At 40.0% G+C, this 20,505-nt stretch overlaps 4 protein-coding genes across 7 annotated transcripts in view; 1 reads left to right on the top strand and 3 right to left on the bottom strand.

The window, feature by feature from the left end:
• The first annotated feature begins 4,278 nt into the window (after positions 1 to 4,278).
• Positions 4,279 to 5,717, top strand: LOC6045625 (cleavage stimulation factor subunit 2 tau variant). The gene is made up of 2 exons (XM_001862926.2): positions 4,279 to 4,440; positions 4,509 to 5,717. Exons 1-2 carry the CDS (start codon positions 4,386 to 4,388, stop codon positions 5,654 to 5,656), a joined length of 1,203 nt encoding a protein of 400 aa, XP_001862961.2. The 5' UTR covers positions 4,279 to 4,385; the 3' UTR covers positions 5,657 to 5,717.
• On the bottom strand, positions 5,705 to 7,486 carry LOC6045626. Of its 2 annotated transcripts, none has more exons than XM_038248747.1 (3): positions 7,395 to 7,486; positions 6,460 to 7,316; positions 5,705 to 6,400 (listed from the first exon to the last, which is right to left on the bottom strand). In XM_038248747.1, the coding sequence occupies exons 2-3, from the start codon at positions 7,309 to 7,311 to the stop codon at positions 5,765 to 5,767; spliced, it is 1,488 nt and encodes a 495-aa protein (XP_038104675.1). In that variant the 5' UTR covers positions 7,312 to 7,316; positions 7,395 to 7,486; the 3' UTR covers positions 5,705 to 5,764. The 2 variants fall into 2 exon arrangements, with proteins under 2 accessions (XP_038104675.1, XP_038104676.1); XM_038248748.1 differs by having other exon boundaries at positions 6,460 to 7,311; positions 7,395 to 7,473.
• A 1,967-nt stretch (positions 7,487 to 9,453) lies between these two features.
• On the bottom strand, positions 9,454 to 10,999 carry LOC119771107 (protein PXR1-like). Its single transcript, XM_038266501.1, has 2 exons — positions 10,988 to 10,999; positions 9,454 to 9,863 (listed from the first exon to the last, which is right to left on the bottom strand). The coding sequence occupies exons 1-2, from the start codon at positions 10,997 to 10,999 to the stop codon at positions 9,477 to 9,479; spliced, it is 399 nt and encodes a 132-aa protein (XP_038122429.1). The 3' UTR covers positions 9,454 to 9,476.
• Positions 11,000 to 11,670: 671 nt separating this feature from the next.
• Positions 11,671 to 20,505, bottom strand: part of LOC6045627 — a 342,844-nt gene continuing 334,009 nt past the window's right edge. For all 3 annotated transcript variants that reach the window (XM_038249554.1, XM_038249555.1, XM_038249556.1), the window contains exons 3-4: positions 15,067 to 15,569; positions 11,671 to 15,003 (exon numbers count right to left, since the gene is read on the bottom strand). In XM_038249554.1, coding sequence (XP_038105482.1) covers positions 11,945 to 15,003; positions 15,067 to 15,569 — 3,562 coding nt within the window. In that variant the 3' untranslated portion in view covers positions 11,671 to 11,944. The remainder of the gene's footprint in view (positions 15,004 to 15,066; positions 15,570 to 20,505) is intronic.

The raw sequence follows: 20,505 nt of genomic DNA, 5'->3' as shown, positions 1-20,505 counted from the left end.
AATTCTCATATTCAATATTCATCTAACATTCTCAAATGTCGTAATGTGCGCTTCCATCTTAGATTGCAGACAATCTAAATAGGGGAACAGCATCTAATTCCAGCGTGCCTCTAATGTTGGCAGGTCAGAACTTTGACATTCAATTAAAGCTAATTAAAAGCGTTTTCAACTGAAATTGAGTGATAAATAGCTGAATAAGAAGTGAGCAAGCAAGTTTCTATCAAAAGTTTTGCAAAAGTAGTTGTTTAAATAGTGAAAATCAGTAAATTGGATGGAGTTAGGAGCGAGAGCTTAACCTGCCAAAGATACGAGAATTTCCCCTACTTTGAAATCGTTTTTTAGTTTTCAAAATTAAGATTTTAATCTTATTCTTTAATTTCAAACTCACGTATTTAAAAAATAATAATTCCTACATTTTATAATTCTTAAATTTTCAGGTCTTCGAACCTTAGAATTTTAGAAAATTTGTATTTTTGAATTTGTTTAGATCTGAATTTTATAATTTCTCAATTTTCATAACGTTGAATTTAGAAGACTTTAAAAAAAATATTTCTTTTTTTTTCTTTTGATTGAGTTTTACGATTTTTTTAAATACGATTGTATTTTTGAGTTCCTGATATTTTTTTTTATTTTTCATATAAAAAAATGCTTGTTTTTAACCGAAGAATAAAAAATAAATTATCTTGGTTTTTGGCATAGGTGCTAACAAATCAGGCGAAGATTTTTTTTAATCATTTTTTAGTAATTAACTGTTTAATTTTGTTTCAATGCAAAATTCAGTTAAATATTTTTCTATGTTTAATTTTATGCGAAATGTTTGAAAGAAAAAAATCTTCAAAATTTTTGAACAACGAACAATGAACAAGAACAACGATTGGATTTTATTCGATACAGTTTTCCGATAACTGAAATTCAAGCTATAGCGTGCTTTAGCTCTCGCTTTAGCTACAGTATTTAACCATACTCACAAAAAAGTTCAAGGGAGACATTTGTAGAAAATATTGGAAATGTCTGAATATAGTTGAACAATTAAAAATACTAACCACTAAAAAAACATTGCCAAACTGAGTCTCCTACGTTTGGCGAAGACTCAAAAGGCGAAATCACAAAAGGCGAAAATTCATTAGGCGAAATGTTTCAAAAGGCGAAAACCACATAAGGCGAAAAGCACATAAGGCGAAAAAATACCGTACTTTTATAAAGCATTTCCTCAAATATTCCCGTTCTTTTTTCAAATCAGTTATTACAGATTTGTCAACAATTTTGAGACCAAAACAAAGCCTCTAGATTACTATTTGGCACGCCAAAGTCAGATTCCCTTCAAAGAGCAAAGTGCTCACTCGAAATCCTGACCGTAGGCCCATACACTCAGCCAAAACATCCTTTACAAGCCATAAGGAAACCGTATAGATTTTTTCCATACGCTTGCCATATAGATTTCATAGTAACATTGAATGGTTTTTTTTCCATATGAAAACCTTATAAATTTGATATATGACTGTTTTTTTGCATTTATATGCAAACCTTATAGAATTAAAGTATCCGAGGCTCGCTGTTTTTTACTTATACAGTAAACTTATGAATGTAATTTTCTCTTTATATTGCTACAAGTAATCTTGTAAACAAGAAAACGTTGTTTTAAGTTAAGAAATATGATTTCAGTACTTTTTATTCCGATTACAATCAGATCTTAACAACATAGTTTTACATTTATCTAAAATAATATCTGCTGTTAACTTCGATAACATTACGCGACATCCTATCGACTGTGCTCATTTCTATAATGCTTAAGATACCCTATTTCCAATTGCTTCGTAAGCCCAGCATCCGGAATGTCCACATCTACATGGGTCGTGCCGGCCGCTTGGGACGTGTCAGATGCCTTGGATGTGTCGGTCGCTCGGGACTTGCCGGCCGCTCGGGGCGTACTGGCCGCTTGGGGCGTACTGGCTACAATCACTTCTTGGCTGCCTACAGCAGTGCTGTCGAATTCAGCGGACCGTTGAAGCGACGTCTTCGGTTGAAGTGTCCCAGAACCATGGTGGGACTGGACAATGATTTTAGGCTACAAATTATATAAAATGAGCTTTTGATACGAGAAATAACTTTTATGTTTATGTTTTACCTCTTCCAAGGAACTCATTTCTAAGACGCCCGGATACACTTCCTCGTCGTCTGGATCGCTCTCGACCAATTCAGACCCTGTTTCACGGTCCGGAATGAACTTAACCTCAATATAATCCTGACTAAGTCCCTCTTCCGGTGGGGCTGGATCTTGGGTTGGATTTGTTTCGAACTGCTCCTGGACAGTCACACTCGTTAAGTTCTGTAAAGTATTGAATATAAAACTTATTTACTTAAATCACAAATTTTGTTAATATTCTTACATTCCGGGTTCTCCACAACAATTGCGTCCCAAAACAAACAAATTGTTTCCGGGAAAAGCAATCCGAGGCGCTTTTCGAATGCCGTCGGGCCAATAGTCACCAAATCAACTGTAGTTAGGCCAAACTGCGAGAAAACACGTTCTGATTCCGCCGGAGCGTCTCCGAAAAGATCAGCGATGAGTGTCAGCTCGTCGTACGAAACGGCCATCTTCACGTTTGATTTTATATGGCAAGATTATGATTTTTTCACATAAACAATGTGTATCAAAGTCATAAGCATACCTTATAAAATTGAAAGCTTATGCGAATATGTATAAGGTCGCCTTATGAATTGAAAAATTTATGATTTCTCAACTGGTTATATGGCTGACCATATATGTTTTAAAAGTTGTTTTGGCTGAGTGTAGGGGTTTCAACTAGCAGTGTACTGGATTTCCAGAGGTCGTGTGTTCGTTGCCCATACCCGAATAATAAAGATTCAGAATTTAAAATGCATAAACATTACACAATAAAACTACTGATCAACCAAACCACGTAAAAGGTCAAATACGAAGTCTAGAGCTTTTTTAAATGTCTACATCCAATTATCAATCCGATTATAAACATAATAAACCTATGAAAGACAATAGCTTACAGAAACTTTTAAAAATACTCTACACTGAAATAAAAAAAAGTACCAAATTCTAGGAATTTTGCCTACTTTTCTTATCTGGAGAAACATTTGAAAGGGCGGTACGACATTGCTCTTACGGCCTTTCATTACACGCGTTTAAATGGGACCAAAGGCCGTAAGAGCAATGTCGTACCGCCCCTTTCAAATGTTGCTCCAGATAAGAAAAGTAGGCAAAATTCCTAGAATTTAGGAATTTGGTACTTTTTTTTTATTTCAATGTAGATGTGTAAACAAACAATCCATCCACGAACGAGCAGGATGAATTGTTTGTTCACACTTCGTACTTCTTTGTCTGAGAGAAAGGAAAAATCCTAATCAAATAATACTTTTTCGCCATTTGAGCCATTTCGCCTTTTGTGTTATTTCGCCTAGCGTGGTGGGTCTACTTTCTCGCCTTTTGAATTTTCGCCTTTCGAGATCTCGCCTATTGAGTTATCGCCTTTTGTGGCAATCCCGCTTATAATCGTCAAAATTATGGTCTATTTTTATATTATCAGTTATTCATTAACTTTCTTGTTGTTTTCATTTAGATGATACCTTTTTATTTGATAAACAAAAATTAATAAAAACCTATTGATTGATAAAAAAATATCATGAGTATCTGTGTCAAATGTGTGAAATATTTTAAAAGAAACCTTAAATTTAATGTTAGTTCCTAAGGAAGAATTTGGTAAAATTAATTTGAAAATTGTACAAATCATTACATAATTTTTCAAGATTTTATAAATAATTTTTGAACGAGTATGCTGCAGATTCCCGACCTTTCGACAAAAATCACAAATTCCCAACAGATTTTTGCGAATTCTCGACTTTTTTTCGACTTTCCCGATTTCCGGACTTTAGTGGCCACCCTGATAACTGTAAACCCTGATAAAGTGATAACGCATACACTTTTTTGAAATTTGTAGCAAAACTATGCAAAAAGCCATTGTGGATTAGTAAACAAAGAGTGTATCCCTTTCATGCTAGATGTAAACATAGAAGATGCGTGAACATGATACACTCTTTGCTTACTAACCCACAATGGCCCTTTTGCATTGTTTGCTAGATTTGAATATTTATATCGAAATGATTTTGTTTCCCAGGCATTCGGATAATCGAGTATTGACTGTATACAAAATTCTGTAGCATTTTTCGCCAGGGCTGTGAAAAATACAAAGTTATTTCGAAACAAGGTACCACTGCAACATGTTTGACATTTCTCATTATCTCCTTACAGCGGTTCAATCCACCCGACGCGGCGAGCAGCAGCTGGAATCGACTACAGAAAAACTATCCGGTTATCCGTTCCGTTTCAACCGTCCTAAAGCAGATACCAGGCCAAAATGGGTGACAAAAGCGACCAGAGCATCATGGACAAGTCCATGCGGTCCGTGTTCGGTGAGTGTTGCGTTGATTTATGGCAGGGTTGTTCCGGAATAAATCCAGATGTTTTGTTTTGTTTACAGTCGGCAACATCCCGTACGAAGCGACCGAGGAGAAGCTGAAGGACATCTTCAGCGAGGTCGGTCCGGTCATCTCGCTGAAGCTGGTGTTTGATCGCGAGAGTGGCAAACCGAAGGGTTATGGCTTTTGTGAGTACAAGGACCAGGAGACGGCGCTCAGTGCGATGCGGAATTTGAACGGGTACGAGATTGGGGGGAGGGCGCTGCGTGTGGACAATGCTTGTACGGAAAAGTCCCGCATGGAGATGGCGGCGCTGCTGCAGGGACCCCAGGTGGACAACCCGTACGGGGATCCGTGCGATCCGTCGGATGCGCCGGAGATAATAACGAAGACTGTGGTGTCGCTGCCGCCGGAGCAGATGTACGAGCTGATGAAGCAGATGAAGACGTGCTTCCAGAACAACCCGGTTGAGGCGCGCACGATGTTGATGCAGAACCCGCAGCTGGCGTACGCGCTGCTTCAGGCGCAGGTTGTGATGCGGATCGTTGATCCGGCTACTGCCGTGACGTTCCTGCACAAGGCGCACCAGATGCCGCCGATTTTGACCAGCGATACGATGGTCATTCCGCAGTCGCAGCTATCGCCGGCCACCATGCCGATGCCCGTTCCGGCACCGATGCCGGTTCCTCCGGTTGGCGCCGGACCCGGTTCGTCCCAGTTTGCCCCCGTGGGGCATGACGTCGATTTGCGCAATGTTGATCCGCGGTTGGGTCGTCAGCTGAACATGGACCAGGACATGCGATCGCTTGGGCCGGTGGGCATTCCAGACGCTTTTGTTCCGCGGGGTGGACCGCCGGCACGTCCGATTGGTCCGCAGCAGCCTCCGGCAGTGAACGCCTTTCCGATGGATCCTCGCCAGCGTCCGGTCGATCCGCGCCAGGGGCCAAAGGATCCCCGCCAGCAGCCGGGAGGACCGGCTCCCGGGGGAAGGCCACCACCACCGTCGGCTTCGTCCCAGCAAGCGGCGGCCGCGGCAGCAGCTGCCGCCTCGTCCAATGGCATTCCGAACGATGCGTCCGACCAGGAGAAGGCCGCACTCATCATGCAGGTGCTGCAGCTGTCGGACGAGCAAATTGCGATGTTGCCGTCCGAGCAGCGGACGTCGATTCTGGTGCTCAAGGAGCAGATTGCCAAGAGCACGCAACGATAAGGGGTTTACAAGTGGGACTAACAATGATTTTTTGGAAAAATACATTAATGAACGTAACAAACTTCAATGTTTAAATGAGTAGATGATAATTCACAAGGTGAGATTGAGCTAATATTGATCCAACCACACCTGCAGATTGCTATTCGCGAGCAGCCGTTCGATAGTTTCCTCGGACAGGACGTACGCGTTGAGCCGCACCTCTTCCAGAGCGCGACCGTGCTGAACAATGTGATTCACGCTCGCATCCGTAACCGGATATCCTCGCAGCGACAACTTGCGCAAACGCTTCAAACGCTCGCAAATCAGCAGCGGAACCGAGTCCGGGTAGTCCTCCGCACAGCCAAACGAGAACTCCTCCAGGGAGGGACATTTCCGAAGCAGCGCTTTTAGCATTTTCAAGGGCACATTGGAGTCCTCATCGATCTCCAAGGTGCGAATGTTTCTCAACACTCTGACGTTCGAGGTCTGGAAGTTCAGCGTACAACCGTGCAGGACGATGCGGCGAAGCAGCGGAGAAAGGTTGAGAAACGGCCAGAAACCGTTTACTTCAACATCCCGCAGGTGGAGCTCCGTCAGGCGAGGGCTGCCCCTTTTGTAGAGAAGGATATCCTCAAAGACTTCTCCGTGCAGTTCAAAGTACTCCAAGTTCGGCATAAATTCCAGAAAGTCAGTGGAGAAGGTATTAGTGACGTGTAGTTTGAGTCGCTTTAGATTCGACACGGCCCGCCCGATGTCACACACCATCTGTAATAGGACAGAGCGAGCGTTAATATCGAGCAAGGAAAGCTTAAATCTAATTTTACCATGTTGGTGGCCAAGTTAGTCGTGAATATCACCAAATCGTCGAGCAGAGGTTGCGCGCGGAAGAAACGGGACCATCTGTCCAACTCAAAATACGGGTCAACATGGACAGAGATTCGGCGCAGTCGGGTCCGGGTCAGCTCGGGCAGATCGCGAAGAACGTTCACCCCGGCGAAGTCCATTTCCAACGCGTCCAGTGTGCTTGCAAGGGCTCGAATCGCTGGTACGAGACGTTCAACGTTGAACCCATTTTCCCCAATCTTCCTGATACGAAGATCTCTTAGTCGGGGAAAGATTTTCTCAAAGATGTCCAGCAGGTTCGTGTACTCATTGTCGTCGTAGTGGTCATACTCCACTTTGTCCAGAGTGAGCTCTTCCAGCTGTGGAAACTGGACGTTTGGTTCTGCAATCCCTTCCAGGAAACATTCTCGAATCTTCAAGCACCGAAGGTTGGAAGTTTGCTGAAGCATTCCAAGAAGCAGCGATACCTTCACACCACAATCGAACAATGTCAGATGGGTTAGCTTTTGGCTTACCCAAGGCCACCAGTCAGGCGCGACAACGACAGAATACTCCAGGATGCTTGCCTCCGTTATCGGAAGCAACGGAAAATCGTCGACCAGTTCTCTATACCTTCTGTTATCGAAGCGAATCCGGAGCTTCCGCAGCAACAGCGGACAACCGGCGATTATGTCCCGCCAGCGGCGACAAACCAGGCGCGTCCGCAGGATCTGCAGGCCGGTCAGGTGGCGGAAGATGTGCTCCCAAATCTCCGGCGGGTACAGGTCCGACTGACTGGCCAGCCGGGTAAGTTGCTCGATTCGGCGCGAACGGCGCGCCACGAAGGTGGACATCTTGCCTTTTCGAAATCAAATTTAGATATTTTTGAATTTTTCATTGCCAATTTTGTTCTAGCCATTTTAAACAAAACGGTTACCTTTTGTGGGGTTTCTTGTCCAGCAGTTTAATTTGATCACGTTATTCGATCGTTAATGTCATGAGCTTGACTTGAATGTCAAACTCTGCACGCTCATCTGGATCAAGGCTTTGCATCATAATGGCATCTCCACCGCAGAGATCTAATTGCGTGGCAAACCTATCGGTTGGATCCCCAGTTTTAGCTTTGCTCCGTAGCTAATACACGTTTTCGCACCGCTGGGAGCTAATTTGGCTACCGAATCAAGCCCACCGCGGGGATCTAATTTATTCATTTTCACATTCTAGCCGTTTTGTTGATCGAAATCAATAAAAATACATTCTATCATGATAGAACATGCTTCCAATTGCATTATATGTCCAAATTGTTTGCTTACATCAATAAAATATCATTTCCAAAATTTTGAAAGAGTTCATCCGATTTGCTCCCGACATGTTTGCACCCCAACTTTCGCACCGCGGGTAGCAAAGCTAAAGCTAAATAAGCCTTCGAGTTCATTCAGTTAAGAAAAAGTTCATCGGGGATCCGTCGAGTAGCCAAGATAGGTGCTCGAGAAGTCCCCGGGCTGCGGGTGGCTAATTTTTTCAGCGATTTTTAGAATGATTTGTATTTGTTTTGGTTGAAGATGCATTTATTTTGATTATCAAATTTGAATGAATATTAAAGAAATCAGTGATTTGGATCAAAACGACTTAATTAAATAAAAAAGTTGTAGAATAGATCATTTTTTAGTTTTTTTTTAAATAAATAATAATCAAACAGCCATATTTTATTTAATTTGAACATAAATGTTCAAAATTTGAATATAACTGAACTGAATTGACCATTTTTAAATTATGTAAAGATTAAAATTTAAACATATGTATATCAAGCGAAACAATTAAATTGGGCCAATGTGAGTTTTGTAAACAATGGGTATATCTTGTTCACGTCAGTGGGGAGTAAGGACAAATTACGAATCTGTGTTTATCCTCGCCAAATCTCAAAATGCAGAATTTTGAAATTTAAAGGACTCTCGGATTAGTTTTCAAAAAGCCGTAAGAGCCATTGGTAAACAAAGTATTTGCATCGGTATTCGACCTACTTACGAAAAACCAATATCAAAAATGCTTGAGATTGTTCATCTACACGTCCTTCAAGTGCCCCAAACTAAAAATAAATAAATTTTGTTTAATTTAGGAGAAAAGCAAAAATTAGTGTCAGAGGTCACGGTAGCTCTTACGGCTTTTTGAAAATTCACGCGAGATAGGGTATATGACCCTATTTTGGACCTACTATGCAAAGCTTCAACATATTTCGCATTGTTCTCGGGAACGGTTTTACTTATTTTGCTCATTCCAGGACTATTTTGTAGCTTAATTCATGCTTAACAAAGTATACTATTTAGAATTGAAAATAATTCAATCATTTTATTATTATAAGCATTTCAAGTAAAACATTTTTTGGATGCTTTTTGGACTTATTGAATGTATTTTGGAGCCATCGTTGGATCTATTTTGGACCCACACTCTGATTGGTTGAAATTTTGACAACTCGAATTGCGGCGTGCGGCGACGACACGCACACTTTAAAAAAGCTCGGATTGATAATCTAAAGGGCCTATCCAAGCGTTTTGAATCAGAAAATATTTGTTTTAGATAAGAATATATTTAATTCTGGAAACTTTTTTCATTAAACATTGGTGAAATACTCACATATTTGGTTTTTTAAGGAATCGGTTCAATTTGAACCCAATTTGGATTCAGCTCTATTTCCATCAAATTTGCTGATTCTTTCTACAGAAACAAATTGTTTTCCAAATGTTATAATAGCTTGTTTGCTTACTTTTTAAAGCATTTTATTCTAAATTGAACGCAAGGCCGATGTTGAAAAATGGTTTTACAATAATAATAATAAAAATTACGGGATGTCTAACCGTATGGAACGGTTCAGAGAGGCGTAGTTTTAAAAATGATAAAAATGAGAGTTAACAGTTTTTTTTTATAGAAAAGAGAGGAAAAGGTAAATAAAAAACTTGAATAAAACACAGCAAACTAAAGTTTTATTCAACGACAGCGTAGATTCAACTTAACAACTACAAACTTAGGCATCATCTTCAATCTCAACCCCGCCTTCTTCGGATGACTCCGAATCTTCGTCACTTGATGTCATTCGCTCTAACTGTACCAATTCTTTCTTTTTAGCTTTCTTCTCTCTCTTTTTCGCTTCAATTGCTTCCTGTTTCTGCTTCCGTTCTGCTGCTTTTTTCTCGCGCTCTTCAAGCCTCTTCTTCTTTTCCTTTTCTACCTCTTCCCTTTTCTCTTCTCTTTGTTTCTTCCGCTCTTCAATCCTTCTCTGCTTCTCCTCCTTTGCTGCTTTGTTTTCTTCCGCTTTTCTCTTACGTTCTTCGGCCTTTTTCTTCTTTTCAACTTCATTCTCTGCCTTCTGTTGCACTTTTTTTTCAGCGATTTCAATCCTCCTATATATTTTCTGGTCAAAATTAAGTCAAAAAAAGAAGTTGTCTTTATAGCTGTCAGCCCACATGTTGGCCACTATTGCTAGTACCAATCAGCAACCTTTGGATTGTGAGTCCAGTGCGCTGTCCATTTTAATTGAATTCAAAATTAGGAATTTAAGAATTTAAGAATTTTAGAATTTTAGAATTTTAGAATTTTAGAATTTTAGAATTTTAGAATTTTAGAATTTAAGAATTTAAGAATTTAAGAATTTAAGAATTTAAGAATTTAAGAATTTAAGAATTTAAGAATTTAAGAATTTAAGAATTTAAGAATTTAAGAATTTAAGAATTTAAGAATTTAAGAATTTAAGAATTTAAGAATCTAAGAATTTAAGAATTTAAGAATTTAAGAATTTAAGAATTTAAGAATTTAAGAATTTAAGAATTTAAGAATTTAAGAATTTAAGAATTTAAGAATTTAAGAATTCAAGAATTTTAGAATTTTAGAATTTTAGAATTTTAGAATGTTAGAATTTTAGAATTTTAGAATTTTAGAATTTTAGAATTTTAGAATTTTAGAATTTTAGAATTTTAGAATTTTAGAATTTTAGAATTTTAGAATTTTAGAATTTTAGAATTTTAAAATTTTAAAATTTTAGCATTTTAGAATTTAAGATCATGATTGCTTGTGTTCAAATCCACATTGGCTTATTTAAAATGTTTTGCTTAACTTTTGCTTTTACTCAATACAAATGACTTGTCTCTTGCATGTCCGGCAGTAGATCGACAATGCGATGACCAAAATTAATCAAGCACAGCCCCAATCTGACCTAAAAAACTAAACTGCATCACCCCAGAATTTCAAAAGTAATTTTTCATTTGTAAACTTGCAGCACAGGAGGGAAAATATTTCGAGGAATTGAAATCGAAAAATCAAGCTTCACTGCTAACGTAAACATCTACTGACGTGAGCAGGATAAACTCTTTGTTTACAAACTCACATTGGCCAAATTTCATTGTTTTGCTTGAAAAAATCATCCGTCAGATGATTTGCTTCCGTTAGATCCCGGAGCTAACCTGAGATTTGTTTAGATTCGGATGAACACGGATGAACTCGAACCGAGACTCGAACCTAAATTAGCTCTCGCACAAGTACCCCGGTGGGCATGACGCGGGTGCCAAATTAGCTTTGCAACGCAATTAGGTCCCTGCGGTGGAGATGCCCTTAGAGTCACGCTGGAATTAGATGCTGTTCCCCTACGATCGAGAAATCTTGATCGTGAGTTGAGAAAACACGATCGAAATATTACGATCGAATGCAATAATCACCACGTTTAAGTTTTAGATTATTGATTTAATTTGTGTTGAACATTTAGATTTTATTTAGTTTTTCTTAATTTTTTTTAAATTTGGAATTTTTAGAATTGTTTTTTTTTAATGATTTTACAATTTTGAACGATTGAACAAAAATCATGTTTTTTTTTTGCGTTACGCAATACAAGAAGCTCCCTAATTGGAAGGATGCGTTAAATTTTGATGATTTAATTTAAAATTTTACTAAAATGGAACCGCAGAACTCAAATTTGATGTCAAGCAAGAACATGAAAAAAATCTTTTTTTTTTTTTGTTCATGATTCGACTGTCCAAAGACCCGTACAAACCTTCGGATAATCGAGATCGGACTGTATTTATTCAAGCTCAAATGGCAATTCTTGTTGATACCTGGCACTTTGATGCAAATTTGCTTTAAATTGTGAGTCAGAAGTGGTCAAAGTTCGAGGTTTTCTAGTTGATGAATTTAGAAGAAGAAATTTCGGATTGAACAAAAAAAAAACCAAGTTCATTTCGAAGCAGCCAAATTCACGAGGCTTTTATTTCCGACTGGGATATTTTTTATTTCCATTGAGTAACATGTGTAAAGGTGGAGAAGGAGAGAGTAGTACAAGTATCGAGAGTTAAATTAATAATGTTTAAGGGGTAAGAACGCGGCATTTACTTCCAAAATACCTTCAACTTAAGACTAAAGGAATATTAACAGGAGTCTTCTCTCATCCCCTTCTTCCAACAGGGACAATTTCTTTCAGAGCGGAAAAACACATTTCCTCGTCACTTTCTACTTGTCGCGTCTTCGCACCGCCTTGAAGGCGGCCGTCGTCGGTTCGCTGCCCTCCTTCACCTCAAAGTACTTTTCGCGGATCAGCCGATGGTACACGAGGCTGGTGCACTTGGAATCGGTGTACAGTTCGACCTCGAGGACGGGCTTGTGCGCGGTCACCTTGGCGTACAGGCGTTTGCCCTCGATCAGCTCGACCAGTTTGCGACGGATGTCGGCGTCGCGCATTCGCGGATTTCCGCGGATGCCGTGCAGCCGGATCTGGACGTTGCGCAGGGGGACGCGCCGCAGGTTGACCGGGCACTTGAGGATGTCCCGCACGCTGACCGTCTCCGAGTTGAGGTAGTCGACGTAGAAGATCTGCACCTGGTTGGTGGCCGGGTTGAACTCTTTGATGACGCCGCGGTACCAAAAGTGGTCCGCCTTGAAGAGGGCGAGACAGGGCATGTCCTCCTCGATGTCGACGCACTTGCGGTGCTTGCGGGCGTAGCACTGGATCTTGGCCATCAGTTCCTTCATCCGCTGGATGTGGGACTCGAGCTGGGGGAACACGAACAGGTTGAAGGTGTCCGCCAGGTTGGTGACCTCGCAGTAGAACCCTTTGCAGGACTCGTCCAGCTCGAACTGGGGGTAGCCGTGTTCGGTTGGCCGGGTGAGTTCGAGGGGGGGATCGATTTGGGTTGAGGTGTCGAACTCGTTCGGATCGAACGAGAGGCGGGAGTTGTCGTCGGCGCGGTCGGCGGTGCCGCCTCCGCCTCCGGGGGAGAGTGCGATCGAGTCTGCTTCTTCGGCCGAGTCAAACTCCTGCTTGATGTTGTCGTACGTGTCAAAGTACTGCACGCGGTTGAGTTCGTCGTCGGAGTCTTCGCCGTCTTCGAGTTCGGCGTTGTCCAGGCGCGATTGTTCGGTGGCGAGGTGTTGAAACAGGTCGTCCAGCTCTTTTTGGCTAAAGTTGCCGGCGCGGGTGGGACCGCCGCTCTCGCCGCTTTCGGTGCTCATGATGTCTACTCCGAAGTTGGCGCCGATTTTGAGTCCGGGTCGACCCGGGGGCGCCACGCCTTTTCTTGCGGTGCCGTGGAGGTTCATGTAGGGATCGTAGAGCGGGTCGACGCGCTCTTCGAGCGCGACTGCGAATTTCTTCACGACCATGTCCTTCTCGAGGAGGTAGTCGGAAACGTCGACGCAGACCACGCCGGTTGTCTTCATGAAGCACGGCACAACGCCGGCCGCGTCCGTGTCCATGTCTGTGTCGACGCGGATCTGGCACTGCTTGTCGACGATTAGTGAGTGCAGGGTGTCGAGGACTTCGGTCGGCCAGGTGTTGCCTTCTTTGGGGGCGACGTTGGTGAGGCGGTAGCGGTTCATCTGGATGGGGACGCGTCCGCAGATGACGTTTTTGCGCAGGTCGGCAATGTCCACCTCTTCGATGTTGCCGTAGTCGATGAACTGGACCTTGTAGCGGCGACAGCTGATGGCTTTGCGGACGATCGCGCGGTAGAACTTGTTGTCCTGGTGGAACTTGGCCATGCACGGTTCGTTGTCCGAGTAGAACTTGTCGGTGGCGCTGCTGTCGGCGAACTTGGCGTTGATGATCTTACGGAGGGCGTTCAGCACCGGTTCCTGCTCCATGTCGTGCAGGTAGATGACGCCGTTGTTGTCCACGTAGCTGGGCTTGCCCACGAAGATGGTTTTGTCGATGGGTTTGGCTGGGAGCCATCGATCGATTGGGGTGTGTTCGTCCGTGATGTCGTCCTGGTAGGTTCCGCACGAGTGCGTCAGGCTGTCGTCTTCCTGCTGCTGTGGGTCAGGTTTTTCCTCCTTGATGTCCACGTCTAGCTCTTCGAGGAACTTGTCAAAGGATTGGTGGTAACGTTGGAGTTCTTCCTCGATGGAGGCCGCCTCCGCCAGGGGCTTGAACTTCTCCTTGAGGTGGACGTAGCCGTACTGACCGAGCCGGTTGTTGATGTTGGTGTAGAGGTACATCTGCGGGGACAACGCCTTGACCTTTTCCTCGGTCATGCCCCACAGGATGACGGGGAGGGCGCCATGTACGCTGGGTCCGTGCAGCGAGATGGAGAAGCGCTTGAACTTGCCGCACGTCACCTTGAACGCGTCAATGACCGACGAACTCCACGTCTGCTGATTTCCAATGGGGCCAACGCACGCCAGGAAGCACCGGATGGCGGCCGGGTGGATCTGCCTCAACGTTGGCGCGATCACGGCCATGTTCGAGTAGTGAATGTTCATCGTGATGGCCTTGTCAATCAGGAACACGGTGAACGTGCTGTCGTCGAGATCGTCAATGACCTGCGCCCGGTAGTACTCGCACGCAATGTGCCCATTCTCATCCGGACGCTTCGAAACCACCGTCGGAAACACCAAACAGTACTCGCCCTTCTTCCAGTCCGTCTTGTCGCCCGGCTCCTTGTCCTCCATCACGTTCTGGATCTCCTCCTGCATCCGCTCGATCCCCGTCGCGTGCTGCTGCAGCGTCACGTAAAACTCACCCGGATCGACCAGTCGCAGAATCGACACCGCCAGCCGCGACTTGGTCCGCTGCTGGCCTTCCGACGTCGCACTACGACTACCGAGCGTTCGATTCCCTGCTTCCTCAACCGACGACTTTTGCTCGGCAGCCGCCGCCTCCACCCCCACAACCTCATCCTCCTCCTCCGGAATGACCTCCTTGATCCGCTCGACCACCGCCGACTCGGACCCACTCGACACCGCAAATCCCTCCTTCACCATCGACCCGTTGACGCAAATGTCGTGCCGCTTCATCACAATGTTCAGCACAATCTCGTAGCAGCCCTCCTCCTCCGGTAGTCGGTCCCCGACAAACGCCTCAAACACGTACGACGCGCTGGCCGTCCGGTTAAAGTACCGCTTGGCTTCGTCCGTCCACCGGTAGCCGTGCTGCTTAAACGGGCGCACGTGCATCAACGTACAGCGCACCGCAAAGGCCGGTTCGAAGCACAACGCCTGCGGCAGGTAGCGAATGTCCTGCCAGGGCACCACCAACCGGTGACCCGTGTCCACGGAGAAGATCTCGCAGTGCGCTGTAACGAGAGACAGAATCAGTCAAGAATCTTCAAGCAACCCCACAACCCCATCCAACTCACCTTCCCCAACCTTGTTGATCCGACCGCGCTTCCACACCACCACATCGTCCACGTCCCGCTCCTCAAACGCACAAACCATCCCGACGTGCGGCAAATACGCCAACCGCGACTCCTCCCGCCGACAAAACTCCGCCAGCTGCACCTCCAACGCCCCGTACCGCTCCTGCCAGCCATTCTTGCGCACGTAAAACTCACTCGGCGAGTGCGAGTGCGTCACCCGCGCTCGGAACACGTCGTCCCGGACCAGCTCCCGTTGCTTGATCGCCGTCCGGTACTCGCGCACCCAATCACCCTGGATCGTCTGCAGCTGTTTGATTTTGGCTTCGGCGGCCGAGGTTCGGCGGGTTTGGCCAGGGCTGGAGGCGCCAGGTTTGGCCAGCTTCAGGTAGATGAGCGTGCTTCGGAGCGATTTGTACCCGTCGATGGTTTGGACAAACAGGTCGACCTGCATGGGGCCGCGGCTCGCGTCGTCGTGCTGCACCAGGTACATGCGGACTTGTTTGCTGAAATTATAGAAGTAGATATTTTAGGTGCAATGTGGTTAGAAATAATTTAAACAAATTTCCAATTTTAAACCATTCCAATAGCATCGCAGCTCGGAAGGTACAATTCTTTAAGCTTTAGGTCCGATTTACAATGTAAGTACCAACATCCTGATTCCAAGCAATCATGCAATTGCGATTGATTCCAATAGATCGACGATCAAAATATTACTAACGATTTTTGTAAAACGTTTGCATTTGATTGGCATTTTTATCGAAATTAAAAAAAAATATCAAATAGTCATAGAATACGAATTTTATAGACATATAAAATCTTAGAATTCTTCAGTCCAAAATTTTAAAACAAAGAAAAACTAAAATTAAAAATTCTAATATTCAACAATCCAAAAATCTAAAGTATAAAAATTTAGAAAAAAAAAACCAAAAATTATAATACAACATTCTTAAATTCAGCAATTTGAAATTGTAAAATTTAACAATTCAAAAATCTAAATTTCAAAAAAAAAAACTAAAATTCACAAATTCTGCAACTCAAAATTGTTATGTTCCAAAATTACAAAATTTCAACAATGGAGCACCCGCAGTCGAGCAGTTTTTGACAGTTCGCTCCATAAAAAATACATTGTAGAAAAAAGCAAAAACTGCACGAATGGAAGTGCTACAATAAAAATTCTAAAAACTAAAAAACAAATTACATTTTTGCAATTCCGCTGTGAAACTGTCAACTTTTCCTGTCCTTCTGAAGAAATGAAACGGCCTACTTTTTCCTACCAAAAATAACAGAATCGAATAGCAACACTTTTCAAAATAAATGCTGAAAAGTTCTACTTTTTAGCACTGAAATGAGTGCTGAAAAGTTGAACTTTTCAGCACTTGTTTTGAAAAGTAAAACTTTTCAACATTTTTTTTATTTAAACGATTTATTGGAAAAATACATGAAAATTTTACTTAAAATTTCACTCAATGGGTGTTTTGCGGAATTGCAAAAAAAAAAAATGTATGGAACTCGTTGCAAAACATGATTTTTTCAACACTCGTCGTATTTATCCAACTCGGTGAACCTCGTTGGATAAATGTACGACTCGTGCTGAAAAAATCCTCTTTTTGCAACTTGTTGCATAAACTACTATTAAAAATCTCAAATTATATTTCAAAATTCTTAAATTTCGAAATTTTACAATTAAAAATACTAAAATGCAATAATTTAAAAGTTAGAAACTCGAAAAAAATATTGTGATATAAATCAATTGAAATCTACACTAAAATATTTTAAAATTCTGAAAATTAATTCAAAAAAATAAAAAAAAACTGTTCAAAATTCAAAAATTCGTCAATACATACATACATGTAAATCGGCAAAAAAAAAGTCAGAGGTTGGTATGAGCGCATACTTCAACTTTTTTTAAATTCTGTTTGCAGGGCATTAAAATATAGATTTTCACCTACTAACAAAACAAATTTGAAGATATTTAGTTGTATCATTGCACGAGATATAGCTATTTGAAGTTAGGCCGATGCAAATATTTAAAAAAGTTTTTGTCCCTCGGCCCTGGCCGAGGTCAAGGGGGCAAAAAATAAAAAAAAATATAAAAATTTAAATAACAAGCCATAGTCTTCACATTTAAATGAAAAAAGTGTTTCAAAATGCATTTTACACTAGTTCAGTTGTTTTGCAATCATTAGTTTTCAAAAAATCTAAGATCTGACAAAAACAAAAATTGTATCGAAAAAAAAAGATTTTGCATCGAAAATTTTCAAAAAATCTTAAGATTTTTTAATAAACCCAAACATGCTAAAAATGTTTTTAAACGCAGGAGAATGTATTCTAATTTGATTTCAGCTGGTTGCACTTGAATTTTCATTGAAATTTTGAAGTTTATTGTAAAAATATTTTTTTTGCCCCCTGATTTTTCGGGCCAATTTTGAAGAGGGGGGGGGGGGGGGGGGGGACAAAAACTTTTAAAAATATTTGTACCAGCCTTAGTAGTTAAAAAAAAAACGGGTGCCACGATATCTCAACACTGTCTGACCAAATCGGCTCAAAATTTAGGTGAAGACTCGTTAAACCGATTTCGTGTGCATGACGAAACCCGATTTTCAAAAAGTTTGTTTTAAAAAGAGATAAAAATATTTTTGTGTTCTTAATATTAAAAACCAGTCAGTTATTGAATTTTGCAATTTAAAAAAAAAAAAAACAAAATTTAAAAATCGGGCTTCGTCATGCACACGGGATATGTCTTAAGAGTCTTCACCTTAAATTTCAGCCAATTTGGTCCATCCCATCTCGAGATATCGTGGCACCCGTAAATCAACTCGGTGTTTCGAGAAAAAACGCTAGCAAAGTTTAACAGTCCGTTTTGCGCAAGGCAACATTTTGAGCTTTAATTGTCTGTTACTCAGTTTAATCATGAAATATCTTCATGAAACTTTGAGGAGTGATTGAAAATCATCTCTTGAATGGATTGAACAAATATTCTTCTATACAAAATTTTGTGATTTTCTACATGTATGTAACCCTTTAAAATTCTAAATTTTTACTATCCAAAATTTCTCAAATGCTAAATTCTTAGATTCTAAAATTTTAAAATTATGATTAGGAAATTCAAATATTTTTATATTAAAAAAATCCACAATTCGAAAATTTCAAAATAGGCACTAAAAGCTTTTCAGCTTTTAAAAATGTTTGTTTCTAAAAATAAAGATTTTTTTTAATAAATCAAAAATTCATAATTTTTAAAAATTTGAATCATTTTTGTATTTTTTTTTATTCCATATGATTCAAAATTCTTAAATTCCTAAATTCTACAATTAAAAATTCTAAAATTTTACAATCCAAAAAATCTAAAGTATAAAAATTATAATAAATTGTAAAATTGAATAATCCCAAAATCTTAATTACAAAAAAATTAATTCACAAATTCTATATCCCAAAAATCTAATGTTCGAAAATTAATTAATTTCAACTATTAAAAATTCTGCAAATTAATAAAAATCTGCATTTAAAAGTCTTAAATTATCTATATTTAAAAATTCTTAAATTCCTGAATTCATCATTTAAAAATCCTAAAATTCAACAACCTGAAAGTTAGAAATTTGGAAAAAAAATATTCAGAAATTTTATCCAAAGCTTGTAAATAAATTGAAATCCAGACTAAAATTTTTTAAAATTCTTAAATTTCATTCGAAAAAATAAAAAAATATGTCCAAAATTCAAAAATTTCAGCAATCAAAAATTCGAAATTTTTACTATCCAAAATTTCTCAAGTGCTAAATTATGATTTTGAAATTCTAATATTTTCATATTTAAAAAATCATTAATTTTAAATTTCAAAAATCTAAATTAATTTAAAAAAAACGTTACTTAATCCACCCTTAGGTGGTTGGCGCCTTCCTCACATTTAAAGGGTGCCATCCAAAATGCAAAAATTGCGTAAATAACACTTAAGTGCTTATAACTTTTGATAGGGTTGTCAGATCTTCAATGTCTTGGACGCGTTGGAAAGGTCTTTTAAATACTTTTCTGAAAATGTTTGACGGGTTTTCTTACAAAAACCACCTTTTTACAATCTTCCGGACTTTTGCTAAAATCGTTTTTTAGCATAACTTTTGAAGTACTTAACTAGACTGCATAATTTTTAATAGCGACTTATGGGACCTCCAGACGGATAGAATGACGCCAAAACGGACAAAATCGGTTCAGCCAATGTCGAGATAATCGAGTGACAATTTTTTGATCAACATCCCACCACACACACAGACATTTGCTCAGAATTTGTTTCTGAGTCCATAGGTATACATGAAGGTGGGTCTAGGAGGTCTAATTGAGAAGTTCATTTTTCGAGTGATTTTATAGCCTTTCCTCAGTACTGTGAGGAAGGCAAAACACAATTCGAAAACTACTTAAAGCTTTTCAACTTAAAACAATGTTTCTAAAAATCGTCGTTTGTGTGCTATTTTGTCATACGTCCTATCTTTTTACAGCAGACGTGTCACAAGTTAGCATACAAGCAACGAAATAATGAATTGAAAATTTTGAGGGGGATTTTTAATTTGAATATTAGGAAGAACTCTTAGGAATATTGAAATTTCTAGATTTTTTGGAAATGTAACAAATTTAATGAATTTAAATAATTAAGCATTTTAAATTAGGTATTTAAAGATTTAAAAATACTAGACTGCCCAAGATCGCATAAATGTCCCATATGCATTTTCATCGTTTTTGAGTTAATGATGAAGTTTGGTTCAAAATCGTGTGCTCTTTCAGAAAAGCCTATAACAGCCAGTACTTTGTTCTAGAAATCAGGAGGAAATCCAGTTTTAAAACGAAAACTTAACACGTAGCCTTATGTGTGGGACAAACTTCGAATGCGTTTTTCTCAGCAGGCTGTTTTTGCATTTGTGTGAACATGGGCAGTAGAAGAATTAAAATTATTTAGCGAATGCAATTGATTAAAAAAAAAATAAAAAAAATTTAACGAATAAAACAGTTAGAAAATTTTTAAGAAATAAATACATTACAAGAATCCTAATAATTTAAATCTAGATCCAGATTTGTATTTGAGGAATTTAAAGAATAAAACAAAACAAAATTAAAAATTTCTTATTTTGTAAGAATTTGAAAATTTTAGGGATTTGATTTTTTTATGAATTTAATAAATCTTCAAATTTTTAATGATCTTTAAAGAATTTTTCAGAATGCAAAGAATTTTGGAAAATTTAGCACTGTTTTTAGTCAATTCATGAATTATAGCAATTGCGGAAGTTTCGGGAATGCAATTGTTTTTTGTTGTTGTAATTTTAAGATAAATATGTTTTTTTCATTCTCCGGAGTTTTAGAAACTTTAAATTGGTCAGGTTTTTTTTATTTTAATTTTGCAACTTTTCAAATTAATGTCTAAATAAAACGAGTTATTATTAATAATAATATTAATATTTG

Source organism: Culex quinquefasciatus, chromosome 1 (assembly GCF_015732765.1).
Source record: "Culex quinquefasciatus strain JHB chromosome 1, VPISU_Cqui_1.0_pri_paternal, whole genome shotgun sequence".
NCBI classification, from domain to species: Eukaryota; Metazoa; Arthropoda; class Insecta; order Diptera; family Culicidae; genus Culex; species Culex quinquefasciatus.
This window is presented reverse-complemented; position numbering and strand designations above follow the sequence as displayed.